The sequence below is a fragment of the Lingula anatina genome, chromosome 9 (genome assembly GCF_051362555.1).
Source record: "Lingula anatina isolate TDL-2025a chromosome 9, LinAna3.0, whole genome shotgun sequence".
Classification (NCBI taxonomy): Eukaryota; Metazoa; Brachiopoda; class Lingulata; order Lingulida; family Lingulidae; genus Lingula; species Lingula anatina.
This window is the reverse complement of record NC_141775.1, coordinates 2,416,372-2,433,119: the sequence shown is the minus strand read 5'-3', so window position 1 is coordinate 2,433,119 and position 16,748 is coordinate 2,416,372. Positions and strand designations below refer to the sequence as shown.

Sequence of the window (16,748 nt, the reverse complement as noted above, 5' to 3'; positions counted from 1 at the left end):
ACCTCAAAAGTGCAGGGTGTCACCGTCATTCATGATTTCGAAACTCCTGAAAAACTTTCACGGCTATCAAACACAACTCGAGCCTCGCGCATGCGGCCTGTAACGTGATTTGGCAGATTTTCTTCTTCATATTTCTTGACTTCAAAATGTAACGCCACTGATTTCAAAGCAAATTCAAAATAAGTACGTTGTACGATGTGAAATTGTCCCCACACCAAGGAGACAAGGTTCTGTTTTAAACAATCCTAGATCCGACCCTGTATGTGGCAGTCGTAAGGTGTGTTATCAGTGTAGGCACGTTAAGATATTTTAGATTTCAAAAACCGAGCACCCCGCCCCCCTCGCCTCTGTCCCAGCCTGGTGTTTTCAATCTGAACAAATTCTCGTACTACTCCTTCCAGTATATTTTAACAACCCTCCACCTCCATCCACCTATACACACGGGTGAATGCACATTTATGAAAGAACACTATGCAGATCTATTACGTAAATGTATGAAATACAAGTCGCAGTATGGCCTGGTAGACACTATTGAAAAACCGGTTCACTGAAAAAAAGTAGTCCATACAACTATGTAAGAAAACGGAGGCGAGAGTTTATAAATATTAAATAAGGCGTGTGAGGTAAGAAGCTTTCAGTTGCTAAAATGATAGTTCAACAGTTCACTCAGTCATCGCGTTCCCACTTGTAAGGGCGGTTACCTGAGTTTTTACCTTCAGTAACAGCAAAAATATATAAGAGGTATATATGACCATAGTGAGTGTAAACCATGGCTCTACTGAGCGATATTCTAATCTTCTGTCGCTACTGTGCCATCGTTCTTCGCGACTGGTTACTCCATGTCGTCCTGGGGCGTCGCTTTACGCCGCTCACAGAGGACAGCCTGCTCCGAGATCTGTCTCTTAACGACCGGCGTCTGCTGTTGTCCGACAGTCTTACTGGGCGCTGGTGGTACCAGGGGTGCATTCAACTGTTGAAATGCTACCGTGAAGATGACACCTGCTCGGTGGCTGGAAGGCTGGGAATAGAAAGAAGATTGAAGGAGGTAATGAAGAACAGACTTGCTATATCAAGACGACTACCGACTGTGGATTTGACCAAGGTGAGTGTTTAGAGCTACCACACCTACCACTATACGAAGCTTTAAAATTAACCCAGAACTTAGTCTGCACGATGCTACATAAATGTTTTTTCATGGCTCATTGTTTTTATGTAAACCATGCACTTTATTCTCGCGTTGCTTATTGAAATGCAATATTTTTCTGACACTTAAACAGTAAAAGCAATTTTGACAAGACACAATCACAATAACTTGAATCCGCAATTAATAGCATTTCAACCACTTAGGAGTTCAACATGTATATTGTCGTTTTTAAAGTGCCCTATCAAGGAGCCTATTTTCATCATTGGGCCAGCGCGGACGGGGACAACGTTTCTGCAGAACTTGCTGTACCAGGACCCGCGGAACACTTCGCCACTCTTCTACGAGTTGATGTGCCCCGTGGAGGAGAACGCGGACGCCATGAACGCTGGGAAAGATCCGCGTGTTCTCATGTCCAGTTTCTTTCTAGGTAATATAATTGATGTATTTATTTTATGGGCGTTCAGTGGACCGTATGGACCGTAATAAGACTTTGCCGAGGCAATGGATTAATTGGATTACCAGTTTTATGTTTTTGAAAACAATCTCTCATGCTCTTTCCCCTTACACACACACACACACACACACACACACACACACACACAGTCGCAGAGAGAGAGAGAGAGAGAGAGAGAGAGAGAGAGAGAGAGAGTGACGAGAGGGAGAGGGAGAGAGAGGGGGAAGTAAGAGAGGGTTCTTCAATTTATTATTATATATATATACATGTATATATATAAATATTTCAGATGCCACGTACAAAGGTAATCCACTGCTTAAAAACATTCACTTCGTCCAGGCCATGAGTCCTCATGCGTGTCACCCTTTGCTCGACAATATGGGGATATTTAAGTTTTACCAGGGGATAAGCGGTAACGCTGGACCATACAGAGACTGGGTGCGCGCTCGAACCAAGGAAGAGATGGTGGAAGCCTATCGTTTCCATCGTTTGCAACTTCAGCTTATTCTTTTAGCAAGAGGTAGGTGTAGGAATGTGGTCGTTATAGACATGATAAAAGGATTCACCTTTATCGCCTCTCCATTTCAAAATTTAGAGTCAGAACATAATAGAATTTAATCGTTTCAAATTGTTTCCTTTTCCTTTGGTTGTTTTTGATCGCATTCAAAACAGATCTAACAGATCCGCTGATTAAATATGGCTACCACTAAAAAAGCTTGCCGCTTAATTCCCGATTAGACATTGAATAGATTCCCCATGGGATTCTTCAACAAACATTAAAATTCTGGTATTAATTAGTCATACCTGATCCGCGGATCTGTTAGTCCGCTGTTCTGAATGCGCTCTTTGTCGTATTATCATAAAGAAATTCTATTTATATTAATATTTAAATTAATATTCATATATTTAATGTTATTTTGATTTTCGGTAGAATCGCATTGAAACGCATTTCAACATCCACATCTTTTATTAGACTCAGCAGACCATGAGCAACACGTCATTCTGAAAGATTCCATTCACGGGGTGTACCTGGACGCAATCCTGGCGGTGTATCCGGACGCAATGTTTATCCACACCTACCGCAATCCATGCAAATCGCTTGCCTCCGTGTGCTCAGTGGTGCAACACTTCACCTTTTGTGCCTACGACCCCAAAGATATAGGTAGGGGCTTGTTCTTAAGCCTCTTCTTTACTTCTGAAATACGCTAACTTTTGATATATGCTAACCTTTGCAATAATAATCTGATGAGATTCTTTTCCGACCTTTAAAATTATAAAATTGTTTTAGTTTTTGTTGTTTGTTTGTTTCATGAGCCTGTTAATGTAAATAACGTATGCTTGTCTTGTCAACGATTTCTGATTGGGTTTTAGTTATCTGTTTTCATATTTTAGGAAGAGACGCACTAGACAACCCCGTATTTCACGCGGGGAACGAAATCCTAGAATTCAGAAAGAACCACCCTGATCAAGAACACAGATTCGTCGATATAGACTACGAACATCTTGTGAGAGCGCCCATAGATACAGTGAGGCAGATTTATGATAAGTTTGGGCTCGATCTCAGCGAGCAAGCTGAAGCGAAGATGAAGGAGTACTTAAAAGAAAATTCCCAAAACAAATATGGTCGTCACCATTACGACTTGGAGACGTACGGGTTGAATGAGGAGGAAATATTTGAGAAATTTCGAGATTATATTGAATATTTTAACATTCAGTGCTAACTTCATAACATGTAAATATATAACCTACTGAAATGTCTTAATTTTAAATATTTAGAACAAAAACACTCAAAAACGGAGAAAAGCATTGAACTATTAATAGGATTGCACATGGAAGCTCACAGTGGCGAGATAATGCGTTGGCATCAGATCACGTGGGCGTTGACGCACGCTTACACGGTTTGCCGAGAGGTTAAATTAAATCATAAGGAAACATTTTCGTTTCTTATTTCATTTTGGCTGAATATAACAAGATTCCAGTGACGCTTGCTTTAACTTCAACCTGTTCGAAAAGCTGTCGGACTTGGGTCACTAGTATATTATTGCTTTAATTTCGAACACTGTTAAATACGTTAAAAATAAACAAATAAAGCAAATATGTGAGGCTCGAAACTTGCGTTAGACGTTAAGACTGGGTGTCCATACCTAGACCAATCTAACAGGATCAATCCATCTCCGAGGGGTTTCTCACTAAATTGCTTTCAGCTTAAGCAGCTTAGATGTCTGGCACGCCTACTGAACCTGCTAAACGATAATTTAAAATTACCCCTTGCAGCTTCAGTAGGCGTGACAGCCATCTCAGCCGTTTGAATTGATTGCAATTTAGGGAGAATCCCCTCGGAGATAGATCGACCCACAGTTAGTACGATGGGGTCCGGTGCTTGGTGTTCTATCCGAGGACAAATCAGAAAAAGGTCATTTGAAGATTTGATACACCCCTTTATTATTTTCAATGAACAAGAGTATTTACACTTTTTACAATACACATGTACAGCCATGATAACTTTGCTTGGGAGTTGAACAGTTCTGTCCGTTTCTTTATACAGGGAGCAATAGGGCCTATAATTAATATATACATATTTACAATTGCCAGCACCGCTGAACTAGAGAACGTCTTCATTGTGACAATGACACTCAAAATAGCAAAGTATTCACGTGACTTGCTGCAGTCTTAGAGCTCGTCACGGACTCGGCTGGCAAAACATGTTTCACTTCCCCGACATCAACCGACTTCCCCGACACGGAGCTGTTGGATCAGCCATCACCTTTGAACTGGTCAAGGTCTTGGAAGACCAATAGCTCATATTGCACTTTCACCGTTGATCACGAAAGGAGATGGCCTGAGTTCGTTTTTACGATCTGGTGAAGCACTGTGAACAAAATAAATAAATAAAATAAATCATTTGATATATTAATAAAGATTGGAATATTTTCATGAAAATTAGAGGAAGTGAATAAGAAGATTGTTTTCATTTACCATAAGATAAAAACTGTCAATGTTTCAATACTTAATATTCTTACCTGCTTAAAGCATCTTGGCAATGCTTTAACGATCCTTTTCTTGAATCTTTTCAAAAAGGATTTTCTTTTCTTGCCGATGTTGACGCCCTCCAAGTTGTCTTTATGAGCGTAATCATCTAGAACGAATAATTGTTTTCAAGTTTATTGTCTCTTCATGCTCATAAACCATGAAATTAAATTATACCAAATTTTGAAAATATGCTGTTCTGCCTCCACAGAAACCACTGGCCAATATGTGATTTGTATGACTAAGATGACATTTAAAATTAGACCCTATCTATTGCCTTTGAAAATTGGATAAGTAGATTGACGGAAAAAGAAGAAGAAGAAAAAAAGACAGAAAATGTGTGGAAGATTCTTTACCCTACCTGGCCATATGAGGGGGTAGTTTGTTGAGGAAGAGGACCTTGGTGGCCACCTCAGGGCCGGGCAGATCCTCCAAGCGCCACAACACCGGCCTGCCAATCATAGGGACCCAAAACATCCCGGCACACGCCGTTCCAGATGTCACATCAATCACACGGGCGAAGGCGTGTCTTGGACGGTCTAGAGGACACGCCCACTGAGAACACGCCCACATCGCCTCCTCGCTGTGATTATACCCTAAAATGGAAAACAAGAGAAGATAATATATAAGAATGGGGGGTGTAAAAGATGTTTTATTCTAAATGTTTCACACCAATTGATAGATATCTGTCATTTTGGTTACCAAATGATGGACAGAATGAATCTAATACATTTGATATAGTTTCTTTAAATGATTCCGTAGTCTAAATGAGAAAAAATGTTATTGTCAACAAGCCTCATCAAGAATATTTTGAACAAGAGCGATGAAAAAATAAATGCAATAATGAAAGGATGAGGGAATGCATTTCACTCTGGACAGTGTAGTGGATAGGCTCAGAACAGATACTTACCACCACTTTCTACTTCTACTACAGCTTTTCCACTTTCACTGAACATTATTATAGAAAACAATTGTGAAATATCTCGATACGAAATCTGAAAAAAAGAATATACCTACGTTACTAAAAGAAATATTGGTTAAAAAGTAATTACCTATCTAGGATAAGTGGTCGAAATGAAGCTGACAGACGTACATTTGTTGGAATTAAGAATTTTCCGTTTATTTTCTTCTTTTGAATCAAAGACAAACCAAACACAGCAAATCAAGTTTAACAAAAGCATGGAAAATGGCAAAGTATAGTTTTTAAACAACCTTTTGTCTTTTCGATTATAAGAGTAAAAATTGTGTCCTACTCACCGATTCGCAAATTGCGCAATTCTGAGTTACGCTGGTTGCTACTCTCCTGTTCTGGTCACTGATTGGTTCATGTCACAATGCGGCTTACGTCACAGTATACCGACGTCACAAAGTTGCAGTCGACGTCATAGTTTGGTCTCTCTAACGTATTGCAATAATGATTTTGCTGATTGTTCGATCCCAGATCAAACTTTTCTTTCATTGTGCTAGTATGTATAAATCTTCTCAATGAACTTCATTTTGTTTATTGTTTCATTAACACATTAAAATACGCACAAAAATATTAATTTTACGAAATAAAATGAAACAGCCTTTTTAAATCTTAATGACGAATTTATAATTATCGGAAGAAGGATGACAGCAACATTATTCGTGCGTTGTTTTAATTCTTTATATATTTTTCCACCTATTTGTCATAGCCCGTGGGAGACCGCCCTGATGCCGTTACTGTATATATAAAAAAAGAAACAAGCTTAGTTCATTTCTGCAAGGAATTTTTTCATGTTACGTTCTTTAGTTTTTGAGCTAACTTAGACTGCAAAACTTGGAGAATTCTAAATCTTTGAAAACACAGTGTAGTCGTCTAAGATTTTTATAAGTGTTTGCTCAGACAGATTGTTATGTATTTCGCGTTAATTTTGTTCACAGCAGAGGTTAGTGAAGATTGTGTTAGGTGTGACCTGTGTGATATCATGGATTCAGGTGTGGCACAGCTAACACAATGCGCTGATACGTTGCCTATAATGCTTTTTGGCTAATCTACAATGCATAGTGCTTGTTTGAGAAATAACCAGAAAAGTGAGGTATTTTTGAATATTTTTATTTTCTGTAACATGTGGAGTTGCTCGTTCATCCAGAAACAATGAAAATATGTACAATGAAAATATACATGCAGTAAAATCCTGCCTAGATCATATAGTCATCACTTCCAATAATGCCACTGTGAACTTCCACTGAGGAAATGGTTGACCAGAAATACAGAATCAGAAATTGTAATACTTTCAACATGATAGAAATACCATTCTTCAAAGAGAAAAATGCATTTTCAGAAAGACCATATGTTTGCATCTATGAGTGAACTGCAAATATAGTTTAAGGTATTTTGTCCAAAATTCAGTACAAACGTAGTTTATTGTACCAAATAATCTGGACATGTTCGCCTGAAGACAAACACTCCACAGAAACCACTGGCCAGAAATCTATGCTTTATAAGCACCAAGGTGTTGATCTTTGCATTTTAATCTTTTTCTTCTCTTTCTTTTATTTTTTTTTATCAAAAATAAAAAAGATTATACAACAATGATATAATCTTAACATAACCATAAAAATGTTTTAAAGCATCTGTTTCATTACAAATGTGAATGCTCTTTTCCAAAAGATAAAAATGAAAAGAAGACTTTTCATTTTTAAATCTGCTTCCACCTTTTTGCTTTGAGATCAATGGACTGTGGTTTTGGTTGACTTAAAAGAAAAAAAATCTACAAAAATCTACAAATTACTAGTATTATAACAAAATGCATACTCTGCCTCATTGATCATTAAGTGTAATCTTGCACCTGCATTAGAAAAAATCATTGCAAATTTTCAGACAAAACAACTATTTGATACTCTCCATTTCTTCAGCTGAATTCAAGTATTTGGAGCAATTGTCAAGACAATGCGATACCATTAACTGTAAGCTGCTGTCCCTGCTACATAGTGCTTGTACCTTGAACATCTCTTAAAACAATTCTCAAATTTGCATTTCAGGTGAATTCAGTTTGTCACTGGAGTTAACTCTAGTGAAAAAAAAAATCTTGTTCTTACATTTGAGTATATTACTGCCTTTTTTTATGTGTTCTGTCATATAAAATCCACAAAGTATTGAAATTCTATACCACAGCAGATAGCACCTTCAAAATCAATGAGCTGCTGTCATTATGAAAATAAAATATTATAACCAGAAACTATTCAAATTTAAAATCTTACTGGCATTGTTCTGTCTAAGACTAGCAGCATTATTCCAAGCTCAAATTGCCCTAGTTACTGACTGGAAGAAGCAGCAGCAGAGGGGACACCTGTGCCTACATCAGCTGCCGGTGGGGATCCTCTTGGCTGGGAGCTGGTAGAAGTAGACACTGCTAACATCTGGTGAGCAGGAGAGGAAACTGCTGATAACCGAGTTGGAGTAGACACTGCTGACATCTGGTGAGCAGGAGAGGAAACTGCTGATAACTGAGTTGGAGTAGATACTGCTGACACCTGGCGACTAGATGTTGGCGGTAAAGGTTTGGTGAACATTTGGAGTGGCCTTCTGAACCCTTTAAAAATATAATAGAAATGATACCATAAAATGTACTTTTCACAAACAATAAAGAGACAAAGAACATGAAATATTTTGGAAAACAAGACAATGCAATAGCCATCACCCTATGAACTTTGAATGAACAACGTATTTACTATGCATTATACGTATTTACTGTGATGAACATGAAACCGACTTTGATGTCATGAGCTATGTATGGACTATCATGAATTTAGCTGAACTCCGCTGACTTGATGTACCTTTAGACTTGTTAAAAGGGACTGCGATGAGTTCACACTTGGAGAAGCCCACCTCCTTGGACAGCAGATACTCTGTGAACTGGTCTGGCCTGAACTGAATACTGCAGAACGCCTGGTAGATCTCCTCCTGAAGGTACGGAAAACAGCATTGGAAAATAATATTGAAACGTCATTTAAAATCAAAAGTTCATAAGTAGCAAAATCACTCATCTTATATCACAAATTAAAAAGGGACGTGGAGAAATATCAGGCCCGTAGCCAGGGGGGGTTCGAAAGAACTGCCCTTTTTGTCAGAAAAAGGTCCATTCTAGGTACAATTTGATCTAGGTACACAAAAGTTTCATTATAGAAGGTCCACTTTTTCAGTAAAAGAACTCCCCTTTAGAATTTGCTGGCTACATGCCTGAATATATTTCCTGGATAAAGGCTTTTCATCTGGATTGTCTCATTCCCTTCTGAAGATTTCTAGACAGAAATTGAATTCTTGGAGGTCAACATCTTTAACATTATCTAGCACTTGATTGAAAAAAAATTACTGCTTTTTTCATCATGTATTATGTTTCAGATTTCACCTCTGACAATGCCTGGCAAAGTGTATGATATTAATTAATAAGGACTGTTCAGATTTTACAATGTTCTTGAATGGAAGCGAATATTAAGTAACAGGTCACTTCTGGTCAAAGGTCACTACTGGGGTCAAAGGTTACTCACTGTTAATTTCTTCTTCTTTTTATAAGAGGCCCAGGACTGCGGCTCTAAGATTAGGATTCCACCGGGACGCAGCTGACGGAACATGCGTTTGAATGCACGTTTTAACCCGTCATCGCCACTGTTCAGATGCATCCACTTGGTGAGACTGAGGCCGAGGATGACGTCGTATTCTTCCCGCTGTAGATCTAGTAGGGCGTCGTTCTCGAGTACGTAGTTACCCTGGAAATATAACAAGGCAGCAAAGCTGTCAAATGTACAGACAAAAAACAGAAAATAAAGATGCAAAAAAGGTCATTTTGTTAATTTTGATGCAATAATAAATAATGCTTATAATAGCACTATCAGTCAACACTGAATTTTATAATCATGCACAACAGGTAAAATGGTCAATAACATGAGCGGACCCAGAGATATTCTCTGACAGTATTCCAAAGTATCTATTTTGATCCATCCTCCATTTTGATGGTCTTCCAACAGAAGAAAAAATAGATACCAGGCAATATAAACTTAATAACCTGACTGTCTTCCGGAAGTCCCAGAAGATGGTCTCAATCTACCCTTTCAATAAGATTACAGTTTCAGGACCATGAGAGTTCAAATTCACATGATGTAAGTCTCAATATTTGAACAAGGCAGCAAAGCTGTCAAATGTACAGACAAAAAACAGAAAATAAAGATGCAAAAAAGGTCATTTTGTCAATTTTGATGCAATAATAAATAATGCTTATAATAGCACTGTCAGTCAACACTGAATTTTAATCTTGTACAACGGGTAACATAGTCAATAACAGGAGCAGACCCAGAGATATTTTCTGACAGTATTCCAAAGTATCTATGTTGATCCATCCTCCATTTTGATGGTCTTCCAACAGAAAAAAATAGATACCAGTCAATATAAACTTAATAACCTGACTGTCTTCCGGAAGACCCAGAAGATGGTCTCAATCCACCCCTTCAATAAGATTACAGTTTCAGGACCATGAGAGTTCAAATTCACATTATGAAAGTCTCAATATTTGAAAAATGATGACAGTGCATAAAATAATATTACATAATGTTTAAAGACATAAAAAACAATACAACTGCTTATGTAGAAATACAGAAAATGTGCAGAGCCCCAGGCAGATGAGAGTTAAAAGTCACAAATGCAAGTGTTTGAGAAAAAATTATAAAGGAAAACAACAAAACTAGAAAAGCACTTTGAGAGTGCAGACCTCTGCCAAGGCAGCAATTGTTGATTATTATTGATAATTGATTGATTATTGATCCAGACCACCACCAAAAATTAATCATTGTCCTCTTTGGCCCACTTCCGACAGTTCCTGAAAATTTCTGCAAAATTGGTCCATAACTTTTTGTGTTATGTGGATGACAGACAAACAGGGGTGAAAATATAACCCCCTTGGCAGAGCTTGAGGTAAATATAATTCCAATGAAGATGCTATTCAAACTTTTAATCTTCCAGTTTGATATATATATATATATATATATATATATATATATATATATATATATATATAACTTATTTGCAATATTAAACAAAATTTACCTGCATAATTATCACTGCTTCCTTATTATTAATCTAGCAGAGAGCTTTACCTTTGGGAGTTTACAGGGAAATATCAACAAGTGTGCTTTACGTAATCTCATTTAATGGCCTATTAAAGCAAATGACTTTATAACTCTGAAATTAATCTAGTGATACCCAAGGGTAATTTACAGACTGACCCACTCAAAGGTCTTTAGGCCCATAAGTCACACCTTAAGAAAAGCACAAAACCATAATGCCCAAAATAGGAGACTACCAATCCTGAAGCAATAAAACATTATGTTTAACTGCACAGTAACATCAACTTATGCACAACAGGTAACACAGACGAAAGTAAAAGCATAATGCTCCAGGCCCATCAGAGTTCAAGTTTATACTTAGAAAGTGCCAGAATGAGAAAAATGAAAATTTCACAAAAAATGCATAAATACAATAAACATGATAATCCAATAGAGCTGGTTTTCTCATGAGCTGAAGGCCAATCCTAAAAATCGTACTTGTAAGTTTAAAATTATAATAAGTAGCACAGTTTTCTTTTCATAATGTTTGCAGTAGCAGTGCAAAAAGATTGTTGTCAATTTTGATGTAACATTACATAATAAATTAGAGAATAATTATCACCAATTTTTGTTTATTGACTATAAATAGGATGGACATGTAGAAAATATGATTACCGTTTGGCTTCATGTCCATGGGAGCTCCGAGTCCCACAATGAATATGCCAAAAAGATATTGAATATTACACTAAAATGTATAACTTCCAGAAAAAGAAGCCAATTAGACTGCTTTTCTAACTCAGGCTGCATTTTAGTCCTGTGTTTCTTTTTTGAAAGTTTGACAGTCATAAGTAACACGGTTTTCCCATAATGGTCATCAAGGCAGCAGCACCAAAAATTGTGTTTTCTTCTATTTTGATGCAACATTACATAATGCTTAACAGCATACTGACCATCGATTTTTAATAATAAAATATAAGTGTCATGGATTTTCACAAAATGTGACTAGCATGGGTCTTCAAGCCCGTGGAGGTTCTAAGTCACACCTTGGAAATGCCAATATGTGAAAAATTAAATTTTCACAAAAAACTGTTTAATTGCCAGAAAAATTTACCAAACAGACTGCATTGCCTACTGAAGCTGTATTTTAGTCCCATGTTTCTTTCCTGTAATTTTGAGAACAGTAAGTGACATGATTTTCCTTAAATGGTCATCATGGGAGCACTGCCCAAAATAGGGGTTTCTTCAAATTTTGATGCAATATTACATAATGTTTTACAGCATAATGACCATCAATTTTTAATCATAAAATATTAGTATCATGGTTATTCAGAAAATGTAACTAGCAAAAGTCTTCAGGCCCATGGAACTTCAAAGTCACATATTGAAAATGCCAAAATGTAAACAAGACAGCACTGTTCTGAAATGGGTTTATTTCCATTTTTAACACTTTTTTAACATAAAACAAAATAAACAGTTTACTGCCATTTTTATATGACCAATGAAGAAAATTGATGAGATGGGAAAAGTATCAATAGAACAGTGTTAAATGTCCAACTTCCTCCATTCTGAGATTCTGAACATAGTGGATGAATGCATCTGACAAACTGCAATGATATGAGTTTATTTCCATTTTTGACACTTTATTACACAATACATGATAACAAGTTTACCATCATTTTTACAAAATCAACTAACAATGTTGTAAAGATGCAGGAAATGTCAAACAAACACTTTTACGTATCTTATTAGTTCAATAATGAGACTGTTAACATGCCTAAGAATTGAATGTGAGGAAATGTGAAAAAACAGCATAACTTCTAAAATAATGGACTGATTATGCTGATTTTCAAACTCAACCTGCGTTTTAGTAAGATTGGCCCCTCCTGTGAGTATAATGACAATTGGCCAATCTGTTTTTCTTATATTGTGTTAAAGGTGTTGCATATATACTGAAAAAAGTAAAAAAACAGCATAAATTCCCTATATGTGACCCGATCGTGCTGATTTTCGAACTTGACCTGCGTATTATGAATATTTATCAGTTCTGTAAGTTTCAAGCCAAAAGGTAAAATGGTTTTCCACTTATCGTGTTATCGGTGCTGCATATATGCTGAAAAAATAGAAAAAATAGCCTAAATTCACTAAAAATGACCCAATCACGCTGATTTTCGAACTTGACCTGCGTATTAAGTATATTCATCAGTTCTGTAAGTTTCAAGCCAAAAAGTAAAATGGTTTTCCACTTATGGTGTTATCGGTGCTGCATATATGCTGAAAAAAGTGAAAAAACAGCATAAATTCCCTATAAGTGACCCAATCATGCTGATTTTCGAACTTGACCTGCGTATTATGAATATTCATCAGTTCTGAAAGTTTCAAGTCAAAAGGTAAAATGGTTTTCCACTTATCGTGTTATCGGTGCTGTATATATGCTGAAAAAAGTGAAAAAACAGCATAAATTCCCTAAAAGTCACCCGATCATGCTGATTTTCGAACTTGACCTGCGTATTATGAATATTCATCAGTTCTGCAAGTTTCAAGTCAAAAGGTAAAATGGTTTTCCACTTATTGTGTTATCGGTAAAAGTGCACGGCGACGGCGACGGCGACGGCGACGACAGCGACGACGACGACAGACGCAGATGATGGCTATATGTACAGACACATCTGTGTCTGTACATAAAAAGTTCAATGAACTTGGACATCAAAGTTTAAAACTTCAGATTCAACACAAATGCTGGCAAATGTGAAGAATTTGCAATTCAGTGCTAAGTCGCATAATACACACAATGTTTATATGAGATGAAGTTTTTTGTCTTTGTTTTCTGATGAGGTAGCTAGGGTCAAGGTTAGTTCATGTAATAGTTGTATCCATTAATAATTGCCTAAGTCAATTTTCGCAGGTAGTTTGTGCACTGAGTATAAATGAATAAAACTAAATAGTCAATAATGAAACAATTATCCACGATAACTGACCTGTTTAAACATGATATTTTGAGGAAACCTCGGAGCCTCTTCTTCAGGTAAGGGTGGTGCTGTCAGCGGACCATAACACCTAGGCATTGAGACGGGATAACTGTGAATGGAGAGAAAACTGTTAGAGTCAAGGGATAACTTTGAATAGAGAGAAAACTGTTAGAGTCAAGGGATAACTGTGAATGGAGAGAAAACTGTTAGAGTCAAGGGATAACTGTGAATGGAGAGAAAACTGTCAGAGTCAAGGGATAACTGTGAATGGAGAGAAAACTGTTAGAGTCAAGGGATAACTGTGAATGGAGAGAAAACTGTTAGAGTCAAGGGATAACTGTGAATGGAGAGAAAACTGTTAGAGTCAAGGGATAACTGTGAATGGAGAGAAAACTGTTAGAGTCAAGGGATGGCTTTAGTTAAATACACCAGGCAAGAAGCCAATGCACTGCCAAGCGCTTTGAAAATTCCTTTTGCCCATATGTGATCTAGTCCATGTTTGAACCTACTGTAAAAAAGTCAGATCATGGAGTAAGTTTATATGGGTGAACTGAAGGGACAGCATAATGACCAATATATATATTTTTTAATATAACAGGCATCAATGATTTTGAAAAACAATGCCTAGTTTAGAGTTCACATGCCAGCACACATCGGGTCCTGCTCAGTAGTAGACACAGACAATGGGCATTTCTAACATTTCATGACAGTCTCTCATTATTATTAATTCTACCAGGAACAATAAATATTGAACTTGACAACTCCCATCTTTACAGCAGGATGTTAATACAGACATTTAGAAAAAAAAGGAAATATAGGATTAAAAATTTGGAGAAAAAAGGAATTAATTTTAAAGTTTAAGTATAACAAAAATATTTTATAAAAGATGCCCTTCCAACACTCCTACACACATTGTGGCCCAACAGGTCTTTATACAAAGGCAGCAAATCACACAATATCATTACAACAAAATGCTTCTTACATTAATTTTTTCATGACCAATTTTTTGTTGCTTGTTAAAATGGAAGTATTTGCACATAATGCTTTATTACATGATATATCAATACTTTTTTTTTGGTCAACTACCATGGTCAACTGACTAACAGGCTGCAAATATCAATTTATAAATAGTAATCCGAGAGAAAATAACCTCTATACAAGAGGCCTCACCTGCTAGCATCCAGCTCCTCCTCCAGAATAAAATTCTTAATGTTTCTCCTCGCTGCTGCAATCAGTTTAGAATCAATGTCCAATCCCACAATCCTCCTTGGTTCAAATTCTTTGGCAATTTGCAACGTCACCAGTCCTACGTTGCAGCCAATATCTAGGACATCTTTCCCCTCAAACCACTCCTTTATAAAAACTTTCAGACGGAAATCTTCCTCCATGTTCGGGTTTCTATACCCATAGTACCTGTTGTAATTCCCATGAATAAATTTGGGGTTTTTCTTGTGAAAATGTGTCCCCTGCTTGCCATCCTGTTTCTTGGGTTTGCTTTTGTGTATCTTCCCACTTCCTCCACTGCTGGAGAGTGGATCGGTCTGTTGTTTTTCACTGGGCATTGTTTCTGAGGTTAGAATACTTCGTGTAACTGTCGCACTGGCTGATGGTTTCCGACTGTGTTGCCGGCTATGTTGTGGAATCACTGGAGAAACAATTTCATCGTTAACCTTGCGCATCGCAGTTATCATTTCTTCACTGGTATCTATTGTCAAAGGTGTGGTAGCAACACTGCTACTGCTGCTTTTATCCTCTTCTTTCTTCCTTCCTTCATCTGTCTTATTCTTTTTATTTTTAACATGATGATTTCTCTTCTTTTTCTTTGCACTATTTGATTTCATCTCCCCGTCATTTTGCTCGTTCAAGTTCAGAGGGTCAGTAATATTCGGTGGAATGATAACTTCAACTTGTTCCTTGCGATGTGCTGGCGTGGGGATTGGTGACGAGACTGGAGTGTCTTGATTCAGTGCTTTGTTGACTTCCTCGTCATCACAGAGGCTGTTCAGATTCAAAGGGTCCCTGATGTTCCCTCCCAACAGGAATTTTGTCGGCAGTGGAAACTGACCAGGTGCATGCTGCTTACCACCAAGACGACTTTTTTTGGAAGTGTGACGGCTCTGCCACTCCTTCTGACTCCCCTGGCATTGACAAACAACATAAAATTATGAATGAATATGCAAATAACAATTTTTTTTTAATTGTTAGACAAATTCAGCAAGATGTCAATTAAGACATATGATTACATAGAGCAATAATAATTCTACAAAAATCTTTTCTTTTTTAACTTGCATATATCAGAGCAATGACTGCCCCCCCCTCCCCCGTCTACTCTCAACTCAGGTCACCATGACCTTGAAACTTATTTGCGGGAGTGATTTGCTGCAGTTCAAAAATATCACACTCACAGAGTCTCAGAGAGCAAATCCATAGGCAAACAAACTTTGTTTAAAACGTGCAACTTGTAACTTTAGCAATCAGAAAGAAAAACAAAGAGTTTAACATACCAGACGTTTTCTAGCGCCCTGTGAGTGCTGCCTGTTATAAGGTCTTTGCTGCGCTGCCGAGGAAGCCACTGATCCGTGAGTACTGTTGTTGCTCAACGACGGGTGCTCCGACCCCTTTTCCTTACTCGAGATCGTCGGCGACGGCTTCGGTTTCGACGCAGGCGATCCTTCTCCGCAGGGGAACTCCCTGTGCTCATATTGTGTCCTTGTTGGCGTCTTTACTTCGACGCTCATCGCTGCTTTTTAACCGAGGAAAAAGTTTTCTAGAATCGTTTTCCAACCACGTTGTTTACATCGCTACTAGCGACCCCTGGCGGCCAGGCACCGTACAGTGAATAACCTTGGTCCACTTTCAGCAATGAAAGTTTCGAGTCAGTTTTCTCTACAATCAGCGAAGGTAATTGTCCAACTATGAGCATGTAGCACGATCCTAAAGAGAACTGTCCTGACAAAGCTTCAATCGCCGTCAGATTATAAAAATTTTGGAGATTTTTTACTCTTCGACTCGCTTCGATCAGCACACCTCGACGTACAGAGCACGTTGTGATGTGCGCACGCGCACACCGTGGAATTGTGGGATATTTTATTGACCT

The 16,748-nt window shown here is 37.6% G+C and overlaps 2 protein-coding genes across 4 annotated transcripts; one reads left to right on the top strand and one right to left on the bottom strand.

Annotated features, from left to right (window-relative positions):
- The first annotated feature begins 25 nt into the window (after positions 1-25).
- Positions 26-3,678, top strand: LOC112041359 (uncharacterized). 2 transcript variants are annotated; one of them, XM_086995911.1, is made up of 5 exons: positions 26-1,102; positions 1,379-1,571; positions 1,888-2,118; positions 2,572-2,760; positions 2,991-3,671. In XM_086995911.1, the coding sequence occupies exons 1-5, from the start codon at positions 770-772 to the stop codon at positions 3,317-3,319; spliced, it is 1,275 nt and encodes a 424-aa protein (XP_086852037.1). In that variant the 5' UTR covers positions 26-769; the 3' UTR covers positions 3,320-3,671. The 2 variants fall into 2 exon arrangements, with proteins under 2 accessions (XP_086852037.1, XP_086852038.1); XM_086995912.1 differs by lacking the exon at positions 1,888-2,118 and having other exon boundaries at positions 2,991-3,678.
- A 3,008-nt stretch (positions 3,679-6,686) lies between these two features.
- LOC106176688 (7SK snRNA methylphosphate capping enzyme) lies at positions 6,687-16,714 on the bottom strand. 2 transcript variants are annotated; one of them, XM_013559171.2, is made up of 6 exons: positions 16,156-16,714; positions 14,822-15,789; positions 13,661-13,760; positions 9,138-9,356; positions 8,427-8,553; positions 6,687-8,182 (listed from the first exon to the last, which is right to left on the bottom strand). In XM_013559171.2, the coding sequence occupies exons 1-6, from the start codon at positions 16,387-16,389 to the stop codon at positions 7,905-7,907; spliced, it is 1,926 nt and encodes a 641-aa protein (XP_013414625.2). In that variant the 5' UTR covers positions 16,390-16,714; the 3' UTR covers positions 6,687-7,904. The 2 variants fall into 2 exon arrangements, with proteins under 2 accessions (XP_013414625.2, XP_013414626.2); XM_013559172.2 differs by having other exon boundaries at positions 13,661-13,739.
- Positions 16,715-16,748: the final 34 nt, after the last annotated feature.